This window comes from Oryctolagus cuniculus, chromosome 9 (assembly GCF_051225735.1).
Source record: "Oryctolagus cuniculus isolate XC-2025 breed Fujian yellow rabbit chromosome 9, ASM5122573v1, whole genome shotgun sequence".
Classification (NCBI taxonomy): Eukaryota; Metazoa; Chordata; class Mammalia; order Lagomorpha; family Leporidae; genus Oryctolagus; species Oryctolagus cuniculus.
Genome location: NC_142875.1, coordinates 81,066,568 through 81,084,030, shown reverse-complemented (window position 1 = coordinate 81,084,030; position 17,463 = coordinate 81,066,568). Strand labels below are relative to the sequence as shown.

Sequence of the window (17,463 nt, the reverse complement as noted above, 5' to 3'; positions counted from 1 at the left end):
GGGGTCAAGCATACTTTTGGGAGCTGCACCCATGGGAATGTGGAAGCCTTGGGAAAATCAGGACTTCAAGTTGGGTTTCCCTGGGCCTTGGACTCTGAAGCAGAGACTGGAGAGCTGTGGGCAAGGGTTAGTTAGATCAGAGGGTCTCTCATAAATCAGGGAGCCTGGCATCCAGCTGTTCTGAACCATTTTCTGTCTTTGAATTTTAATGTTTTTATCACCAAAGCAATACATGCTTATGGTAGAAAATGAAAAATATAGGGGCCAGTGCTATGGCGCACTAGGTTAATCCTCCGCCTGCGGCACCAGCATCCCATATGGGCGCCGGTTCTAGTCCCGGTTGTTCCTCTTCCAGTCCAGCTCTCTGCTGTGGCCTGGGAAAACAGTGGAGGATGGCCCAAGTTCTTGGGCCCCTGTACCCATGTGGGAGACCAGGAAGAAGTATCTGCCTCCTGGCTTTGGATTGGCACAGCTCCGGCCATTGCGGCCATCTGGGGAGTGAACCAATGAAAGGAAGGCCTTTCTCTTTGTCTCTCACTCTCACTGTCTGTAACTCTACCTGTCAAATAAATAAATAAAATCTTTAAAAAAAAAAAAGAAAATGAAAAATATATAGATAGGTAAACTGAAAAAAATTATACTGCACATAATCTTTCCCTAAAATGGCTTTTAACAAGTTATATATCCTTTCAGACTTTTGTATGTATTTTCCTTAATAAATATGCTTTTAAACTCCTCTTCCCATTTTGTAACCTGTTTTTTATGTTGTTGTTGTTGTTGTTAGTATTTCAGAAACACTTTGTACATGTAAGTACATATTTCTTTGCATTATTTATGGTGTTTGAATAGTAATATTTTATACCACCATGTATTAACATATTCTCATATGGCTGTAAATATATTTGGATTTTGGGCATTTGACTTGTCTTCCAATTAGAAATAGTATTTAGGCAAACATTCTTGCCCATACAGTAAATTATTTCTCTGAGTTCTTGTTAATAGCTTTATTCAATCTCTATCTTAAGGCAATAGGCTTATAAGATTAATGTACCTGGAATAAATCAAAAGCAATGAAAGGCCATACATAACCATTTCTCCATTAATCATTAATCATCCTTAGTTGTTGCAACACCCTAAATCCCACAGTCTGCCTCCTACTATTTGATTTCTCAAATCTGCCATCTGTAAGTGGAGTGAACCGCCTTCTGAGGAGCCGATGACTCAGAGTTCAGTTCAGTTTAACAGACAATGGCACTCCCGTGTGCCAAAGAGGGGAAGCAGGAACTCCCCCGAGAGCTCAGTCCAGAGAGGGATGCATCGTCACCTGCAGCAGATGATGGGAGGGCTGAGGTCCACGATTAGGGCAGCACCTAGATGAGGTGTGTACGGCTCAGTGTAGTGGGTTGGATGGGTTTGGGGGGACCTGTGGGAGAAGGTGCTATGCAAGGATGGCCAAATTTTGTTGCTATAAAGAGCAGTCAGATAACACATCCAGTAGGGGTTTGGAGTGGAATGAATGCATGATTAAACCAAATGACATCCGGGTTGCTTTCCAGTGCAGCACACGTATCCTTCTCTGAAATAATGACCTGCTTCCTAGCCACCTCCACTTGCATCCCATCATTTCATCCTCACGGCGTCCTCATGGGAGAATAGATGCTGTCCTCATTTGTAGAGAGATAACTGAGGCCCACACTGGTAACAGGGAGGAATTCAGATCCAAACCCCAGGTCTTGTTACACTGCATCCCGCCATGGGCGCTAGCAGGTGGCGCTTCCTCTACCTGCAACGTTCATCCTTTTTGTTTTGTTGATTCTTCTAGGAGAGAGTGAAGAAGCGTTAGTGGAGACCCTGCTGTCTCAATTTCTGTGTTAGGAATTTTACATAAATGATCTTATTTTATGCATGAGCAACACTGTGAGAGGCCAGGGAAAGTTGGACTTACCTGCCCAGGTTAAGTAATGTGGCCAAAGGCACACAACTAAAAAGTGAAGACGTATCACTGATCACGTGTGCCCTTCTTGGTGGTCCAAGTCACTTAGCATTTCCTCGCTAATCCTCCTGTGAACCACATCTGAGCCCCTGAGGTTGGAAGCAGCGGTTCATGATTACAAACAATTCTACTATCTGACTTCAGCTACCCGGATCACTGAGCAAACGGCAAGACTGACCCAGGTGGGGAAAGTCTTGGGTTACCCCCCAGCTGCCCGGCCCTTCAGCTTTCCCTGCTCAGCATTTGTTGACTATTCCTGTGCATCCTGTTGGGCCAAACTGGGAACATCCCCTGGCTCTACATCCCAAGAGGTGGATTACGGAACCAGCCTGGACTTCTCCCTTGGTTTTCTGTTTCCCTCTTCAACCATATCACGAGATTTCCTGCCAGTGGGGAAGGGTGAGGTGGAGGAAGATGGAGAAGGGCAGCAGATATTACAGAGCTAGCAACAATGTAGCATGATTGAGTCCCTGGTTTCTTGGCTCACATAGGCAATAGCTATTGTGTTATCAACATTTTATTCTGTATTTCCTTCTTAGCTTATAGATAGCTGCTTCAGGTCATGAAAAAAGATACATGCAGAGAAATGAAACATGGTAGATATTCACTAAAATACTAAAAATAAAAATTAGACATAAACTACCTTATCCCATTGAAATGTTTGGCTGAACTCATAAGAATGGTGATGAGGCCACTCTTGGACGCCTGCACTGAAATGAACCATGAGATGCGTATTTAGGGAAAATGAAAAGGGTATTTGGATCACTGAGCAAAAGAACTGCCTCAGACCCAGGGAGTGGGATGAAAATTGGCATGATCATTTTAAAGCATATACAGAGTCAAACAGAATTAAAACGGAGTTTTCAAAGAGGATATGTTAGGAGAATAAAAGACTGATAGCACTCATATTTGTAGGAAACTGGGGAGAATGAAATCGAAGAATTCAAAAGTAAATTGAAACGTAATTCAAGTATGGGAGAAATAAAATCTCCATAATCCTCACTTGGTAAATAAAAAGGGAATACATGAAAATAAGATATCAGAAGTCAGTAAGATTTTATGGGAGTATAAAGTTGGTTTTACAGAGGCAAAACCCTTTTCATTGCTGTAGAAAACTCTTGATTGACTATCATTTCTTTGCAGCCTATTTAGCTAGTCTTTGCTTTTGGCTTGTACCTCAAATCCTGATCTGTGGGAAGCCAGCACCATCCCAGAGTTCTGGAGAGTGGGCCAAGGTTAGATATTGGAATTGGCCCCTTAATTTATTGTGCTGAATCTTAGAGAAGAACAAAGATTATAGGGACATGTGTTAGAATTTTAGCTATGAGAGATGAACAAGAAATATTAAATTGACTCCAACAAGTTGAGTCAGTTTGAAAACTCCCAGTCTCTTAGGATAAAAAAAATTCTAATCCTATTTAGAAATTCCTGGTGTGATCCCAGTTGTGGGATTGGTTCTTTTCATGCAACCCAGTAATTAAAAACTACATAATCCAAAATCAATTAAGTCATAAGATAGTATCCCAAATTCTTATTTCATTAACTTTTCAAAATATGAATAATAACTATACACACAAGAAATTCATGTTTTTCCACTGACTGCTGAAAAACAATCAAAATAAGCCCAATCATGGTAGCAACTCAATGTGAGGTGATCTACATCCAAAATAATTTATTGGTTCCAGCTGATTTTCATATTGTGTGGTTAGTCGTTAGATTAGGTTTGATGAAAAACAGATACAAGTAGAGTTGGGGATTAAAACATGTATCACATTTTCCCACACAATCAGAGCTAAGGTCACCATGGTTTTTCTCTTCACAGGCTCATGCCAAAATCTGGCATCTCTACAATACTTCTTTCCGCCCAACCCAGGGAGGCCAGGTGTCCATTGCTCTAGGCTCCCACTGGATCATTCCTCGAAGAAGGACTGACCACAACATCAAAGAATGTCAAAAATCTCTTGACTTTGTACTAGGCTGGTTCGCTAGACCCATATTTATCGATGGAGACTATCCTGAGAGCATGAAGAATAACCTTTCGTCTCTTCTGCCTGATTTTACTGAAGCCGAGAAAAAGTTCATCAAGGGAACAGCTGACTTCTTTGCTCTTTCCTTTGGACCAACCTTGAGCTTCCAATTGTTGGATCCTCAAATGAAGTTCCGCCAGTTAGAATCTCCCAGCCTGAGGCAACTGCTTTCCTGGATTGCCCTGGAATATAACCATCCTCAGATATTTATTGTGGAAAATGGCTGGTTTGTCTCAGGGACCACCAAGAGAGATGATGCCAAATACATGTACTACCTCAAAAAGTTCATAATGGAAACATTAAAAGGTAGGATTCAGGTAAAATTATCATTTCCTGCCAAAATCCACTGGAAAAATAATGTAGGGTTATCTATAATAAAGTATGTGGATTTATATTTTTAATCATAATGTAGATTTTGGCAACAGTAGGAATGTATTTAGGTAACACCTTACATATTCAGGGTTTCTGAGGAATGTAAATTAACACTTAAAACTAATTTTGTAGTTGAAAAACTGGATTATAATGTTAGAAATTGCGTATTTTCAGAGTTGTTAATCCAGATCCTTAGACTAAAGCATACAACAAATCCCAGGCTATGTAGCTCTCCCTACATGTTTTTGAGTTATTGTTTTGCTCAAATAAAAGCATGCATTAACCCCCAAAGCATGGATTAATTGTATTAAAGAGATACACGCTCTACCATGTTTATAGCAGCAGTATTCACAACAGCCAAAATATGGAATTAACGAAGGTGTCTGCCATCAAATAAATGGATAAAGAGAATATGATATATATTATATATAATAATGCAATATCATTCAGCTATAGAAAAGAATGAAATTCTACAATTTGTAGGAATATGGTTGGAACTGGAAGGCATCATATTGAGTGAAATAAGGTGGACACAGAAAGACAAATATCACTAACATTCAAAAAAGAAAAGAAATGCTGTGTGTATCAGTTTTGCTCTAAATACAGTGTTTTGTCCAAAAAAGGCATTATTAAAAGAAAAAGCATAATCCACATTTCATAGAGAAAATAATAGTTCATTATTTTAATGACTTTCTTCCTTTACTGCATCAGGCACAATGCTAGGGTACACAGTGGAACAAGACCTCTCCCTAGCCCTGTAGAGCACCCATTGGAAATAAGGAACTGTCTCAGATTTGGGAATGCTCTATTTGTGAGACATTTATTTGTGGAATTACCTAGATAGGACTAGAATCTTTTGTCAATAAGAAAAATCGTTGGCTTCTGAAACAAGAAGAATTAAACTTAATTTTTGTCTTTAAGTAATAAAGTCCCCGGCGAGTGATCAGTGAAGGTCATGTTGCTCCTGTCTCCTCTTCCCTTTGCAGCCATCAGGCTGGATGGGGTGGATGTCATCGGGTACACAGCGTGGTCCCTCATGGATGGTTTTGAGTGGCACCGAGGATACAACATCAGACGGGGACTCTTCTATGTTGACTTTCTGAGTCAGGATAAGAAGTTGCTGCCGAAGTCTTCAGCCTTGTTCTACCAAAAGCTGATAGAGAAAAATGGCTTCCCTCCTTTACCTGAAAATCAACCCCTAGAAGGGACCTTTCCCTGTGACTTTGCTTGGGGAGTTGTTGACAACTACATTCAAGTAAGTCAGCTGACAAAACCAATCTTCAGTCTCACCAAGCCCTATCACTAGTAAGTAGTGTTTCCTTATTAGGCTCTTCACATGGCACATTGTCAGTTCTTTAGCCAAACACAGTTTCCTCAAAAGCATACTCAGTGCACAAATTGGAATGCAGTAGCCCTTTTTCTAAAAATCTTCCAGACGTCATCTTGCACTTTAAATTAGATTCAAATGGAAATAAACCTGAAACGTTAATGTGTAAGATATTCTAAGGCAGGTAAAGATAATAAAATACATTTTTGTTCTGCGGTTTTCAACCCCTTTTAAAGCAGTTGGGTTTGTCCATAAACAAGATATACTCTTCCAAAGTCAAAATACTGGAGAATTGAGGGAGCCACTGATATTTTTGAAGCAGGAACAGATGGCCTTCTTCTTGAGGTATAACCATGTGGCTTGCAGAAATACCTGAGAAAGAAACTCTTTGCTTCAGTGTTTCACTGATAACAATGTCCTTTACAATCATGGTCATTGGAATGATATGGGAGTCTTTCCAAATGATCAACTAGTATTTACGGAATATTTACTATGTAATTGGCCCTCCATATTCTTTTTAATTTACCTAATTTTAAAGGGACTTGTTTTCCAGTTTACTGCATATGTTCTTAAAAAGATTTTATTATGGATTTGAAAGCAGAGTGACAGAGAGGGAGAGACAGAGGGGTGGGAGGAATGATATTCCATCTATTGGCTCTTCCTTCAAATGCCTGGAACAGCTGGATCTTGGCCAGGCTGCCGCCAGGAGCCAAGAGCCAGCAACTCCATCTGAGTTTCCAACATGGGTGGCAGGGGCCCAGGTACTTGAGGCCAACATCTGCTGCCTGCCCTGGTGCATTAGCAAGAAGGTGAATCAGAGTTGGAGTAACTGGGATTAGAAAGAGCACTTCAATTTGGGATGAGGGCATCCCGAGGGCATCCCAAGCAGTGGCCTAACCCAACTGAATACTTTAGTAAGTATGCCTCATGTGTACGAAGCCCTGTTGTGTGTTTCTGGGCTCACCTGGTTAAGTGGAGTGCCCGTGGGGAACACATTGAGATGAATAAGATACCCCTTGCTTTAAAAGGTGCAAAGGAACCCGTTGACAGTAAATGATGGAGACACAATGAGTATAATGGAGTGAACAGAGCATGATGGTAAGTGAGCAGGGTGGTGGTGTTGGGGGAAGAGCTACTGAATATAGTTTGGGTGTAAAAACAATAATCAAAACAGAGATAAATTCAGCATCCATAGTTAAGCAGTGAGACTTAGCATGTTGAGTTTTTCTAGCCAACTCACTGTTCCTATAAAGCACAGCTTCAGAAGAAGTTACTTGGAGGAATGCTTGGACCTCAAGAAAGGTTTTCTAGTTGAAGTGGGTTGCTCTTTTCTAGTGGTAAATATCAAGTTGCAATCTTTTATTTGTAAGGACATAAATCCACACTACTCTTAATAATTTCGTGTGGGTCTGGATTATGCTTGTGACTTTTTCAGATCATGTAGTTTGTTTTAGAGTCAGTCCTGGACTTCAATGTAAAGGACAGTGGGAAATGGGTTTGCAGAGATTTCTGAGCCCAATATAAAGTCTTAGGTCCGTTTTGCCCGGTGTGAGAGTTTCCTGCCTGCTCCCTCTCTGTCCTCCCTCGATCCAGGACTATTTGGAACCACCCTCTCCTAATTTCCCTTTCCAGAGGGGGGTCTCCAGTTCAAGTGCATTGGAGGTGACAGAAGTGGGACTGGTGAGGAGCAGGAGAGAAGGAGACAAGGAGGAGGAGAAGACATGCCCCCTGCAATCCTCCCTTCCTCCTCCCCTTTGTTAGCTGTAGGAGTCAGCTTTTCATTGCTGTAGTAAAAGGCCTGAGGCCATTAACTTTAAAAGAGAAAAGCTGTTTTCAGCTGGAAGTTTTGGAGGTGCGAGTCCAAGATTGGCCAGTTCCATTGGTTCAGCTTCTCATGAGAGTGGCCGATGGTGTCGGTGGAACGTGTGCAATGCATGACCACAGGATTAATGGGAAAGCAGAGAGTCAGCTGGTCTCAAACTCAGGCTTTTACAACAACCCTCCTCTGAGAGCTACCATTGGAGGGCATGTCCCCAGTGACCTAAGGCCCTCTCTTTAGCTCCGCATCCTAGATGCCAGAATGGACTCAGTTTCCACCCTGCTAGTGCCGTTAACTTATGATTTGGGAGTTTGAGTCCTGCATGAGTTCAGAGGCCAAATTATAGTCAAACCCTAACACTGGGGCTCGGGGTAGATTAGAGGGCCCCCGTCCCTGTTCTAGCGCTTGACTTTCTGCGGGCTCCCTGCTGGGCACCAGGCCCTGTCACTGCCCCTATCCAATCCTGTGACAGCAGCCTGAGCCTGCAAGTAGCTCCCAGTTCATCTAGTGTGTGAGTGTCTCGTGGCCCACTCCTCGGTGTAGACCCTAGGGACCCAGGGAAGTTTGGGGGCTGGAGAGATACATTTTGCTCCACTCTGCTCCCCACCCAAGGGCTGTGTGGTTGCATTGGGAACTGGAAATCAGTGAGAAAGTGTTCTGGGTGTGTTGCGGTAGATTTCTTCTGAGAGGATTCGTTCTGAGAAGAGGAGCAGGGTGGGCTCAAGAGGCACAGAGTCACCTCACAGACCCCAGGAGTCGGGTGAAAGCAGGCCTGAGGCCAGCAGCCCGCAGACTCGTTTATTTCAGTTGCTACAGCTGCTTATATAGCCAAGGCAGCCAATCCAGTCAAGGGGCGGTCTATGCCCTAACCAATCACAGCCTGTTGCCAGGCAGTTTCCAAAGCCATCCAATCACAGCCTATTGCCAGTCAGGCTCTGTTGCCATGTGGTTTCTGAAGCCATCCAATCACAGCCTATTGCCAGGCAGTTTCTGTTGTCAGCGGCCATCTTGGCATGAACTTTGCACCTCAGCGGCCATCTTTGCATGACCTTTTCACCTTCTCATTCCACCACGTGGGTGTGTCCTATTTTCTTGAGGAAGGAGAGAGACTGGTGGGAAGTGAAATGTCTGATTGGCTAGGCAGGGTGATGCAGGGGGGCGGGGAATGCTTTGTGTCTCATGCCCTAGAGGCAGTGGGTTTAGAGCCTGATCACAGGGCAGCCCCTCAGCAGCCCAGAGCCCCACCCTCAGGTCGCGCTGTCCTTTTACCTCCTCAGCTCTGTCCCTCCAGCTCTCAGACCCCTGGGGATGTGAACTCCTCTGGAAGTTCTCGGGGTGGGCGGGGTGGGGAGGGATTGGCGGCCCCTGCTGTGTGCCCCTTTGAGGTCTTCTCCTCATGCATTGCCATCTGTGGCAGCATCCTTCCCAGGCCCACTCCCCAATGGACTAATCAAAGTGAGGCCTTTGCTATGCCAGCTCCACGGTGTGTGTCTGCAGTTACAAGCACTTCCTCTGTGCTTTTCATACATTATATATCAAAATCCTGAGAACTTATTTTTAAGCCATCGAAATTCATCTTTTCCCTCGTGGCTAGTGTTTCAAACTCTTAGTACTCATGGCATACATTTCTCTTTCTTTTTTAAGATTTATTTATTTTATTTTATGTGAAGGTCAGAGTTATACACAGAGAGAAGGAGAGGCAGAGAGAGAGAGAGAGAGAGAGAGGTTTTCCATCTGCTGGTTCACGCCCCAATTTGCTGCACGGCTGGAGCTGTGCCGATCCGAAGCCAGGAGCCAGGAGCTTCTTCTGGGTCTCCCACGTGAATGCAGGGGCCCAAGGACTTGGACCATCTTCTTCTGCCTTCCCAGACCACAGCAGAGAGCTGCATCAGAAGTAGAGCAGCCAGGTCTCGAACCGGCGCCCATATGGGATGCCGACACTGCAGGTGGCAACTTTACCCACTATGCCACAATGCCGACCCTTTGCAGCATACATTTCACCTGAACAACTTTAAAATTCACATCCCATGCAACCCAAAACCTGTCTCAAGTCTGACCTTGGGCTCATTCCTATGGAGCCATTTTGCTTGGATCGAAGTTCCCAGCTGGCAGGTTTGTTTTCCCCTAACCACCACTGCTCATCGTGAAATAACTACAGAATGTGCTACGAACTGAGGACACAGGACTTCTTTGACATCAGAGAAAGTTCCTTCCAAAACATACTCAATACATGCTTTATACCCATTCCTTCTAAACAGGCCAACTGTAGTATTTCATTTTTTTAGCAAAAACTAAATCAACAAATTAATTGAGGTTGGATGGAATGTGCCTCAACACCCATTTCTAAATGCCCTTTATTTTCCAGAAACAGATTAAAAAAGTATACCTTAGTCTCTCATATTTGTTTTGTGATAGATTGAATAAAAGTTGTTTTGGAACAATTATGGTAGAGAAGTTATGAATTTAGTCAGCTCAGAGCTCTATAAAAATAATCCAGAAAACTCCTTCAAACCCTAACACTTTTACTTTGAAAGAGTGTGTAAATATTTTCTCTTGCAAGGCTGAGGAAACATGATTTGTGCATGCATCACAGTGGAAAAATACTTGTGCCAGCATTAGCACAGCGCTAAGGGAAGTGCATGCGTGGGTGAACTACATGGGACCCTTCTCTAGGTAAAGCAATTTCCCTCTGATACGCTGATTTTCATTGCTTTCCTTCATAAACACAGCACTTAGTCCTCTAGAGAAATGGCAGTGGATTTACAACAGGCCCCCCAAATGCAGCAAAAGTTTTGCCAGAGCCTCAAAACCAGGTTTACCTGACCCCTGCTTCACCAGGGAACCCGGCCAGGGAACCTCTTCTGGCTGATTATGGCGGAGGAGGAAGCTGGCTTAGGTTGCACAGCTTTCAGGTGGGCTTCTCAGTTTGTGTTTCCTCCACCGCTTACATGTGGAGGGAGGAGTTTGATTTTTAATATTTGCCCATTTTTCCTAAATAGCTATTTTTCATTTTGGAGGCATAGATGAGGCTGCTTCAAGATGTTTGTGGGCAATGGAATTGGAAGAGTTTATTTTGATGCCGAAATGGAATTTGAAACTTGTGTGCACTTTTTTCATAATAAATGTTTCCATGAACTATTTATTTGTATATGTATTTGAGAGACAGAGAGAATATGAGTTTCCATCCATTGGTTCAGTCCTCAAATGTCCACAGTTGGCCAATGTTGGGTGGGAATTGGGGATGCAATCCAGGCCTACTTCCTGGTGGGAGGGAGAGGGGGGAAGACCCCTCATATGGAGAGATTCCAACACTATTTTGCATCAAGATAAACTTATCTTTTAATTCTATGTCCCATGACATTTTTGAAGTACCTGCATAGAGCGCATGCTTAAGAGTCACCAGTGTCATCATCATTGCAGAAAATAATTTAGAAAAAAACCCTCTATGCCACAAAATACTATCGGTAGTTGAAAATATTGCCTCTTATTTCTCCACTCTCTTTCAGAGCTTTTTCTTTCTTTTTTTCTTTAAGGATTTCTTTATTTATTTCAAAGAGAGATAGAGAGAGCAAGAGCGAGAGCAAGAAAGAAATCTTTCATCCACTGGCGCACCCTGCAAATGGCAGCACCAGCCAGGGCTGGGTCAGGAGGAAGCCAGGAGCCAGGAACTCCATGTATGTCTCCCACATGGGCGGCGAACAGAAGCAGAGCATCCGGGCCTTACCTGGCACTCTGCCGACATGGGATGCCTGTGTTGCACACAGCTATTAACCCACTGCACCACAGTGCCGGCCCCTCTCTTTCAGAGTTTCTTTTTTTTTTTTTTGACAGGCAGAGTGGACAGTGAGAGAGAGAGACAGAGAGAAAGGTCTTCCTTGCCGTTGGTTCACCCTCCAATGACCGCCGCGGCTGGCGCGCTGCGGCCGGCGCACCGCGCTGATCCGATGGCAGGAGCCAGGAGCCAGGTGCTTTTCCTGGTCTCCCATGGGGTGCAGGGCCCAAGCACTTGGGCCATCCTCCACTGCACTCCCTGGCCACAGCAGAGAGCTGGCCTGGAAGAGGGGCAACCGGGACAGAATCCGGCGCCCCGACCGGGACTAGAACCCGGTGTGCCGGCGCCGCTAGGCGGAGGATTAGCCAAGTGAGCCGCGGCGCCAGCTCAGAGTTTCTACCATCAATCAGATTGAATGTTTTAAATTCTGCCGTTGAAAGGCAACAGTTAAGTTTATTGACCTCCTCTCCCTATTGCAAACCTCAGCAGTGATGTGCTTTTAAGCACGGTTTAATGATCAACATTTGATTCTAGAAGATTCCTTTTCTGACTCCAGATCAGGTTTCCCGTTTTTGCTTTGTCTAATCCTTTTTTGACACTTAAAGAGTCCCACAGCATTAGTGACTTCTTCTTATTATAGGAACATCCAAAAATATCTTGCTAACATCCTACAAACGGTGTGTGGAGTCCTGAGTGCCAGTCTTCGGATGGGATCTCAGATTTTTTTTTTTAAACATGAAGTTTTGAGAGTTAGAACTGTGAGCAAATTTAAAACATATACAAAAGAAAGCAAAAGGTTTTCTTCCTCTGGAACTGAGAATTTATGAAAAGAAGTTAAAAATTCGCCTCCAGAAAGGCTGGGACTGTGGCTTATCTCACTTGCAGGAGTTGTTGAAATTACTGCATGACATGGCTCTGTCCTCTTGGTAGGTAGACACCACCCTGTCGCAGTTCACAGATCCGAATGTTTACCTGTGGGATGTCCATCACAGCAAGAGGCTGATTAAGCTGGACGGGGTTGTGAGCAGGAAGAGGAAATCCTATTGCGTGGACTTCGCGGCCATCCGGTCCCAGATCGTCTTACTCCAGGAAACGCACGTCACGCATTTCCACTTCTCCCTGGACTGGGCCCTGGTGCTCCCTCTGGGCAACCGGTCCCAGGTGAACCGCACGGTCCTGCGCTACTACCGCTGCGTGGTGGAAGAGCTGGTGCGTGCCAACATCACGCCCGTGGTGGCCCTGTGGCAACCTGCGGCCCCGCACCAGGGCCTGCCGCAGCCCCTGGCCCAGCAGGGCGCCTGGGAGAACCCACACACCGTCCTGGCCTTTGTGGAGTACGCCCGGCTGTGCTTTACGGAGCTGGGCCACCGCATCAAGTTCTGGATCACCATGAACGAGCCGAACACGCGCAACATGACCTACCGGGCCGGGCACCACCTGCTCAAGGCGCATGCGCTGGTCTGGCGCGAGTACGACGGAAAATTCAGGCCCGCCCAAAAGGGTAAAGTATCTATAGCCTTGCAGGCCGACTGGATTGAGCCTGCCTGCCCCTTTTCCCAGAAGGACAAGGAGGTGGCCGAGAGAGTGCTGGAATTTGACATTGGCTGGCTGGCCGAGCCCATTTTCGGCTCTGGGGACTATCCCCGTGTGATGAGGGACTGGCTGAACCAAAGAAACAATTTTCTTCTACCGTATTTCACCGAAGAGGAAAGACAACTGGTCCGGGGTTCCTTTGACTTTCTGGCTCTAAGCCATTACACCACCATCCTTGTAGACTGGGAAAAAGAAGATCCCACAAAATACAATGATTACTTGGAAGTACAGGAGATGACTGACATCACGTGGCTCAATTCTCCCGGGCAGGTGGCGGTGGTGCCCTGGGGGTTACGTAAGGTGCTTAACTGGCTGAGGCTGAAGTATGGGGACCTCCCCATGTATGTCATAGCCAACGGAATTGATGATGACCTGCAAGCGGAGCAAGACCAGCTGAGGGTGTATTACATTCAGAATTATGTGAATGAAGCGCTCAAAGGTAAGGCGCTCCCCAAGAGCAACCCCTTGCAGATAGGTCTCCAAGGGCACGGGGCCTGACAGCAGCTCTGCTGGAAGCTACACGCTGTCGCCCGTGGACCCAAGGGCTCCTTGTGGAGCAGCCCAGGGCGTATCCAGTAAGAGAGTATCACGGCCAGCGCCGCGGCTCACTAGGCTCACTAGGCTGCCTTGCGGCGCCGGCACACGGGGTTCTAGTCCCGGTCGGGGCGCCGGATTCTGTCCCGGTTGCCCCTCTTCCAGGCCAGCTCTCTGCTGTGGCCAGGGAGTGCAGTGGAGGATGGCCCAAGTGCTTGGGCCCTGCACCCCATGGGAGACCAGGAGAAGTACCTGGCTCCTGCCATCGGATCAGCGCGGTGCGCCGGCCGCAGCGGCCATTGGAGGGTGAACCAACGGCAAAGGAAGACCTTTTTCTCTGTCTCTCTCTCTCTCACTGTCCACTCTGCCTGTCCAAAAAAAAAAAAAAAAAATAGAGAGAGAGTATCACAAGAAGTTTTTGGGAAACGGAATTCAGAGATAAGTTTATGTTGATGCAAGCAACTTTGAAATCCATGCAAAGACTTCATGATATGCATTTTCCACGAATTTATTGAATACTCCTTTTAGCATGGACTTAAATACCTATCTTTTTCAAAAAAAAATTATGTGAAAGGCAGAGAGAGAGAGAGAGAAAGAATGAGAAAAAGCTTCGGTTTGTTGGTTTACTCCCCAGATGCTCACAGTGGCTGGACATGGGCCAAGCTGAAGCCAGGAGCCAGGAACTCAATTCAGGTCTCCCTCATGGGTGGTGGGGATCCAAGTACTCTAGCCATTACTGCTACTTCCCAGGGTGCACCTTAGTAGGCAGCTGGAATTGGGAGTAGAGCTGGGACTTGAACGCAGGTGCTCTGATATGGGTGTGGGCATCTTAACTGCTGAGTCAAGCCCTGGCCCCTACACCTGTCTTTGATTCCATTTTCCGTGAACTTTTTGAAGTCTCCGCTTCTTTTCCCCAGGGATAAAGGAGGTTAGCTAACAGTGGAAGATCAAGTTCTCTACCACCTACCCTCGTGCTACAAAGGCACAGGCTCTCTGGTCTTCCGCCTCAGATGGCCCCACAGCAATCAGAACTGGGTGATGTGCAGAAAGGTTTAACCCAAGTGAATCATAGTGGGTTTAATTCTGTAGCACCAACCGTTAAATGAAATTCAGTGTTTGTCTTGATATTTGCCTATTTGTCTTTGCATCAAAGAAACCTTTTCTGATTAAATCTGATTGAGTCTGGAGTTTTATGAAATGATATTAAAATTTCCCCTGATGCAGCAAAGCTATGTAAAAGTGCTGTGTGGTGTGCAAGATAAGTTAGTAACGCCTCTCCTTGTCCTTTGGTTTTTCCAGCCTATATGCTGGATGGCATCAATCTGTGTGGCTACTTTGCTTATTCTCTTAATGATCGCTCAGCTCCCAAGTTTGGCCTCTACCGTTATGCTGCAAACCAGTTTGAGCCCAAACCGTCCATGAAGCATTACAGGAGAATTATCGACAACAATGGTTTCCCAAGCTCTGAAACTCTGGAAGAATTTTGTCCAGAAGAACTCTCCAAGTGCATCGAATGCAGCTTTTTTCACAAGCGGAAGTCTTTACTGGCCTTCATAGCTTTTCTCTTCTTTGCTTTTATTATTTCCCTCTCTCTTATCTTTTACTACTCTAAGAAAGGCAGAAGAAGTTACAAATAGTTGGGGCATGTTCCAGTCATTTGCTTTGAGATGGTTATGCACACTCATCGGCTGTTAACCTCTCAGTGTTGTGAAACAGCACATTTCATACACAACCCTTTGGTGGGATGTGACAGAGGTTCTGATACGGGTCTAGGTGATTGGAAAATATTGAATAATGTGAAAAGCGCCTGCGTTTGTTCTCTTTTTGGTGACTAAAGAACTGACAGGCACCGTAATTTCTGTAACACATTCTGTAACAAAAGCTTGAGAGATGCTAACTGTATCAAATCAGCCTTTGTACCGAAATCTGGATGACCAGAGTGGGAATATTTTCAATATGTTTCTTGAATTGATCATGGCAAGTATTAGATAAAAAAAGTCCCAGGTAACCCTCTGTCAGCTGCTATAATAATGCCCAGTGGCCACGCCTCTATCTAATCAATTTCCCATGAAGGAGAAGATGGCAGACTACATATGGGAGAGACAAAAGGAGCCAGGGGCTGAAGTGTTCCTTTTAAAAGCACTGTTTCTATTCAATGCTGCTAATATGCATCTGCTTATCTGATGAATGATGCACCTAGAAAGTCCTTCATGGGAGTTTCTGTGACTCCTGGGGTGTTCTGTACATGCTGGTCCTGGAGGGCTGTGTCTCCCGGGTGCCTTGTTGTGGGCCTACACACAGGAGACTTGATACAAGTTTGCTACAGAATGAATGAATCGTGAGGTGCTGAGCTCTTCAGGGAAAACTAAAAGCCCTTGAGGACGGCAGTGGACAGCAGCGTCTATAGGCAGAGGAAAGAGGAGAAGCGTGCTTATTATTACAGACAGCATTATAATTACTTTGATTTTACATCCTTTTATTTCTGAGCAGGTTTGGCATGAGTAAAATGACCTTTCCAGAGGCAGGAAGAATGACTCACTCTGAAGCGGTGACTCCACTCTAGTCCTTAGCCTCGGCTGTCATGCCTTCAAATCGGTAGCTTTTTTAAAAAAAGTTCTTAATAGGCTGAGAAGCAGTCGTGTCTGATACCACTGGAAGATTTGCGTTGTGATCTCCGGGGTGAATTTTGTGTTTTTACAGCTCTGCTTCTGTGAGAGTAGGGTCGGACTAGTTTTGCTTTGAACTTTTGCACTGAAACATGCTACTGATTTCTTGGAAGGGCTAATAAGGTCTTATCCTTTAATGCCCCTCAAATAAGTCTGGCTGATTTTCAGACAGGGACGTCTCTAGTCCACTGGAGTTGTTTCATAGACAAGCTAATCTCCTATTAAACCGATAAACCAATGTCATAGCAGCTAACTAACTCACTGACACAGGGTCATGGCAGATAATGAAACACTGTACTGTATCATATATCATCTTTCCATGAAAGATAAGCTTTTGGTGGTATTCTTTTTAAAATGAGATTCGTTAAAATCTGACTCTAGAGAATCAACAGTTTATTTTATGTATATATTTTTCTGACTATAAGAGTAATATATGTTCATTGTAAAAAATTGTAAAACAAAGTATATGTAAAAAAATAAAATTACCTATAATCTCACAACCCAGAAGTAGCCACTGCTTACATTTCCTATGTATTTTATTTTACATGGTCAGATTTTGATATGTACAGTTATGTAACTTGTAAACTTATGATGTGTTTTCCTGTGTCATGGTCTTCAAAAGCATGAAATGTATCACTATTTAAGTACTCCTATTTGTTTGACTACTTCCTTATTAATTACTGTGAATTAATGAATATTGTTTAAAAAGAATTTCATTGCTATGTTTACTTTCATTTCCTTGTGCATATAGAAAAGTTCTTCTCCTTGATGAAATATTCTAATAAATTTGCCTGCAACTTTGTCATCTTTCATAATCATGACTCATTGCTGGCTAATTAAAAACATTATTAAGGTTTGGACTGACCAAGACGTATGAGCTGTGATTGGAGCAGTGAGGAGGTGGGTGTGATGTGAGAGGGTGACCTGCCCGACTGGAAAACAGGTGGCAGAGGGCGCCCTGGCGAGTCCTGGTGGTTGAGCTGAGGGATCGTTTCAGACACGGAGAGTGAGTGAAAAGAGGAAGAGTTGAAAGGCACAAAACAGAGAAGCCAAAGAGTGACGGCATCTCAAAACTATTCCGCTACACGACTAAAAAGAGCGTGGTATGCAGGACTTCGGAGGCTACCACTCAGCGGCCGAATGAGAGCTGAGAGGGGGCACCTCTTCTGTCAGGCCCAGGGGGCTCAGGAGGTAGGAGGGAAGGGGCTGGAGGAGGACCTTTCTGGTCCAGCAGGGTTCTTTGTGCCTTTCCTGTTGCTGGAACAGAATATCGAAGACTGGGTAGTTTATGAAGAATAGACTTATTGGGTCCCTGGGTCTGGAGGCTGGAACACCCAGTGTCGAGGTGGTGGCCTTCCTG

The 17,463-nt window shown here is 44.7% G+C and overlaps 1 protein-coding gene across 6 annotated transcripts in view; it reads left to right on the top strand.

Annotated features, from left to right (window-relative positions):
• KL (klotho) overlaps nt 1–16,918 on the top strand; it is a 68,353-nt gene extending 51,435 nt beyond the window's left edge. For 3 of the 6 annotated variants that reach the window (XM_089304236.1, XM_008273536.5, XM_089304237.1), the window contains exons 2-5: nt 3,816–4,326; nt 5,379–5,647; nt 12,241–13,342; nt 14,737–16,918. In XM_089304236.1, the coding sequence (XP_089160362.1) occupies nt 3,816–4,326; nt 5,379–5,647; nt 12,241–13,342; nt 14,737–15,074 (2,220 nt within the window). In that variant the 3' untranslated portion in view covers nt 15,075–16,918. Of the gene's footprint in view, nt 1–3,815; nt 4,327–5,378; nt 5,698–12,240; nt 13,343–14,736 lie in introns of those variants that run through there. The other 3 variants (XM_089304238.1, XM_089304239.1, XM_089304240.1) reach the window with 3 other exon arrangements.
• Nucleotides 16,919–17,463: the final 545 nt, after the last annotated feature.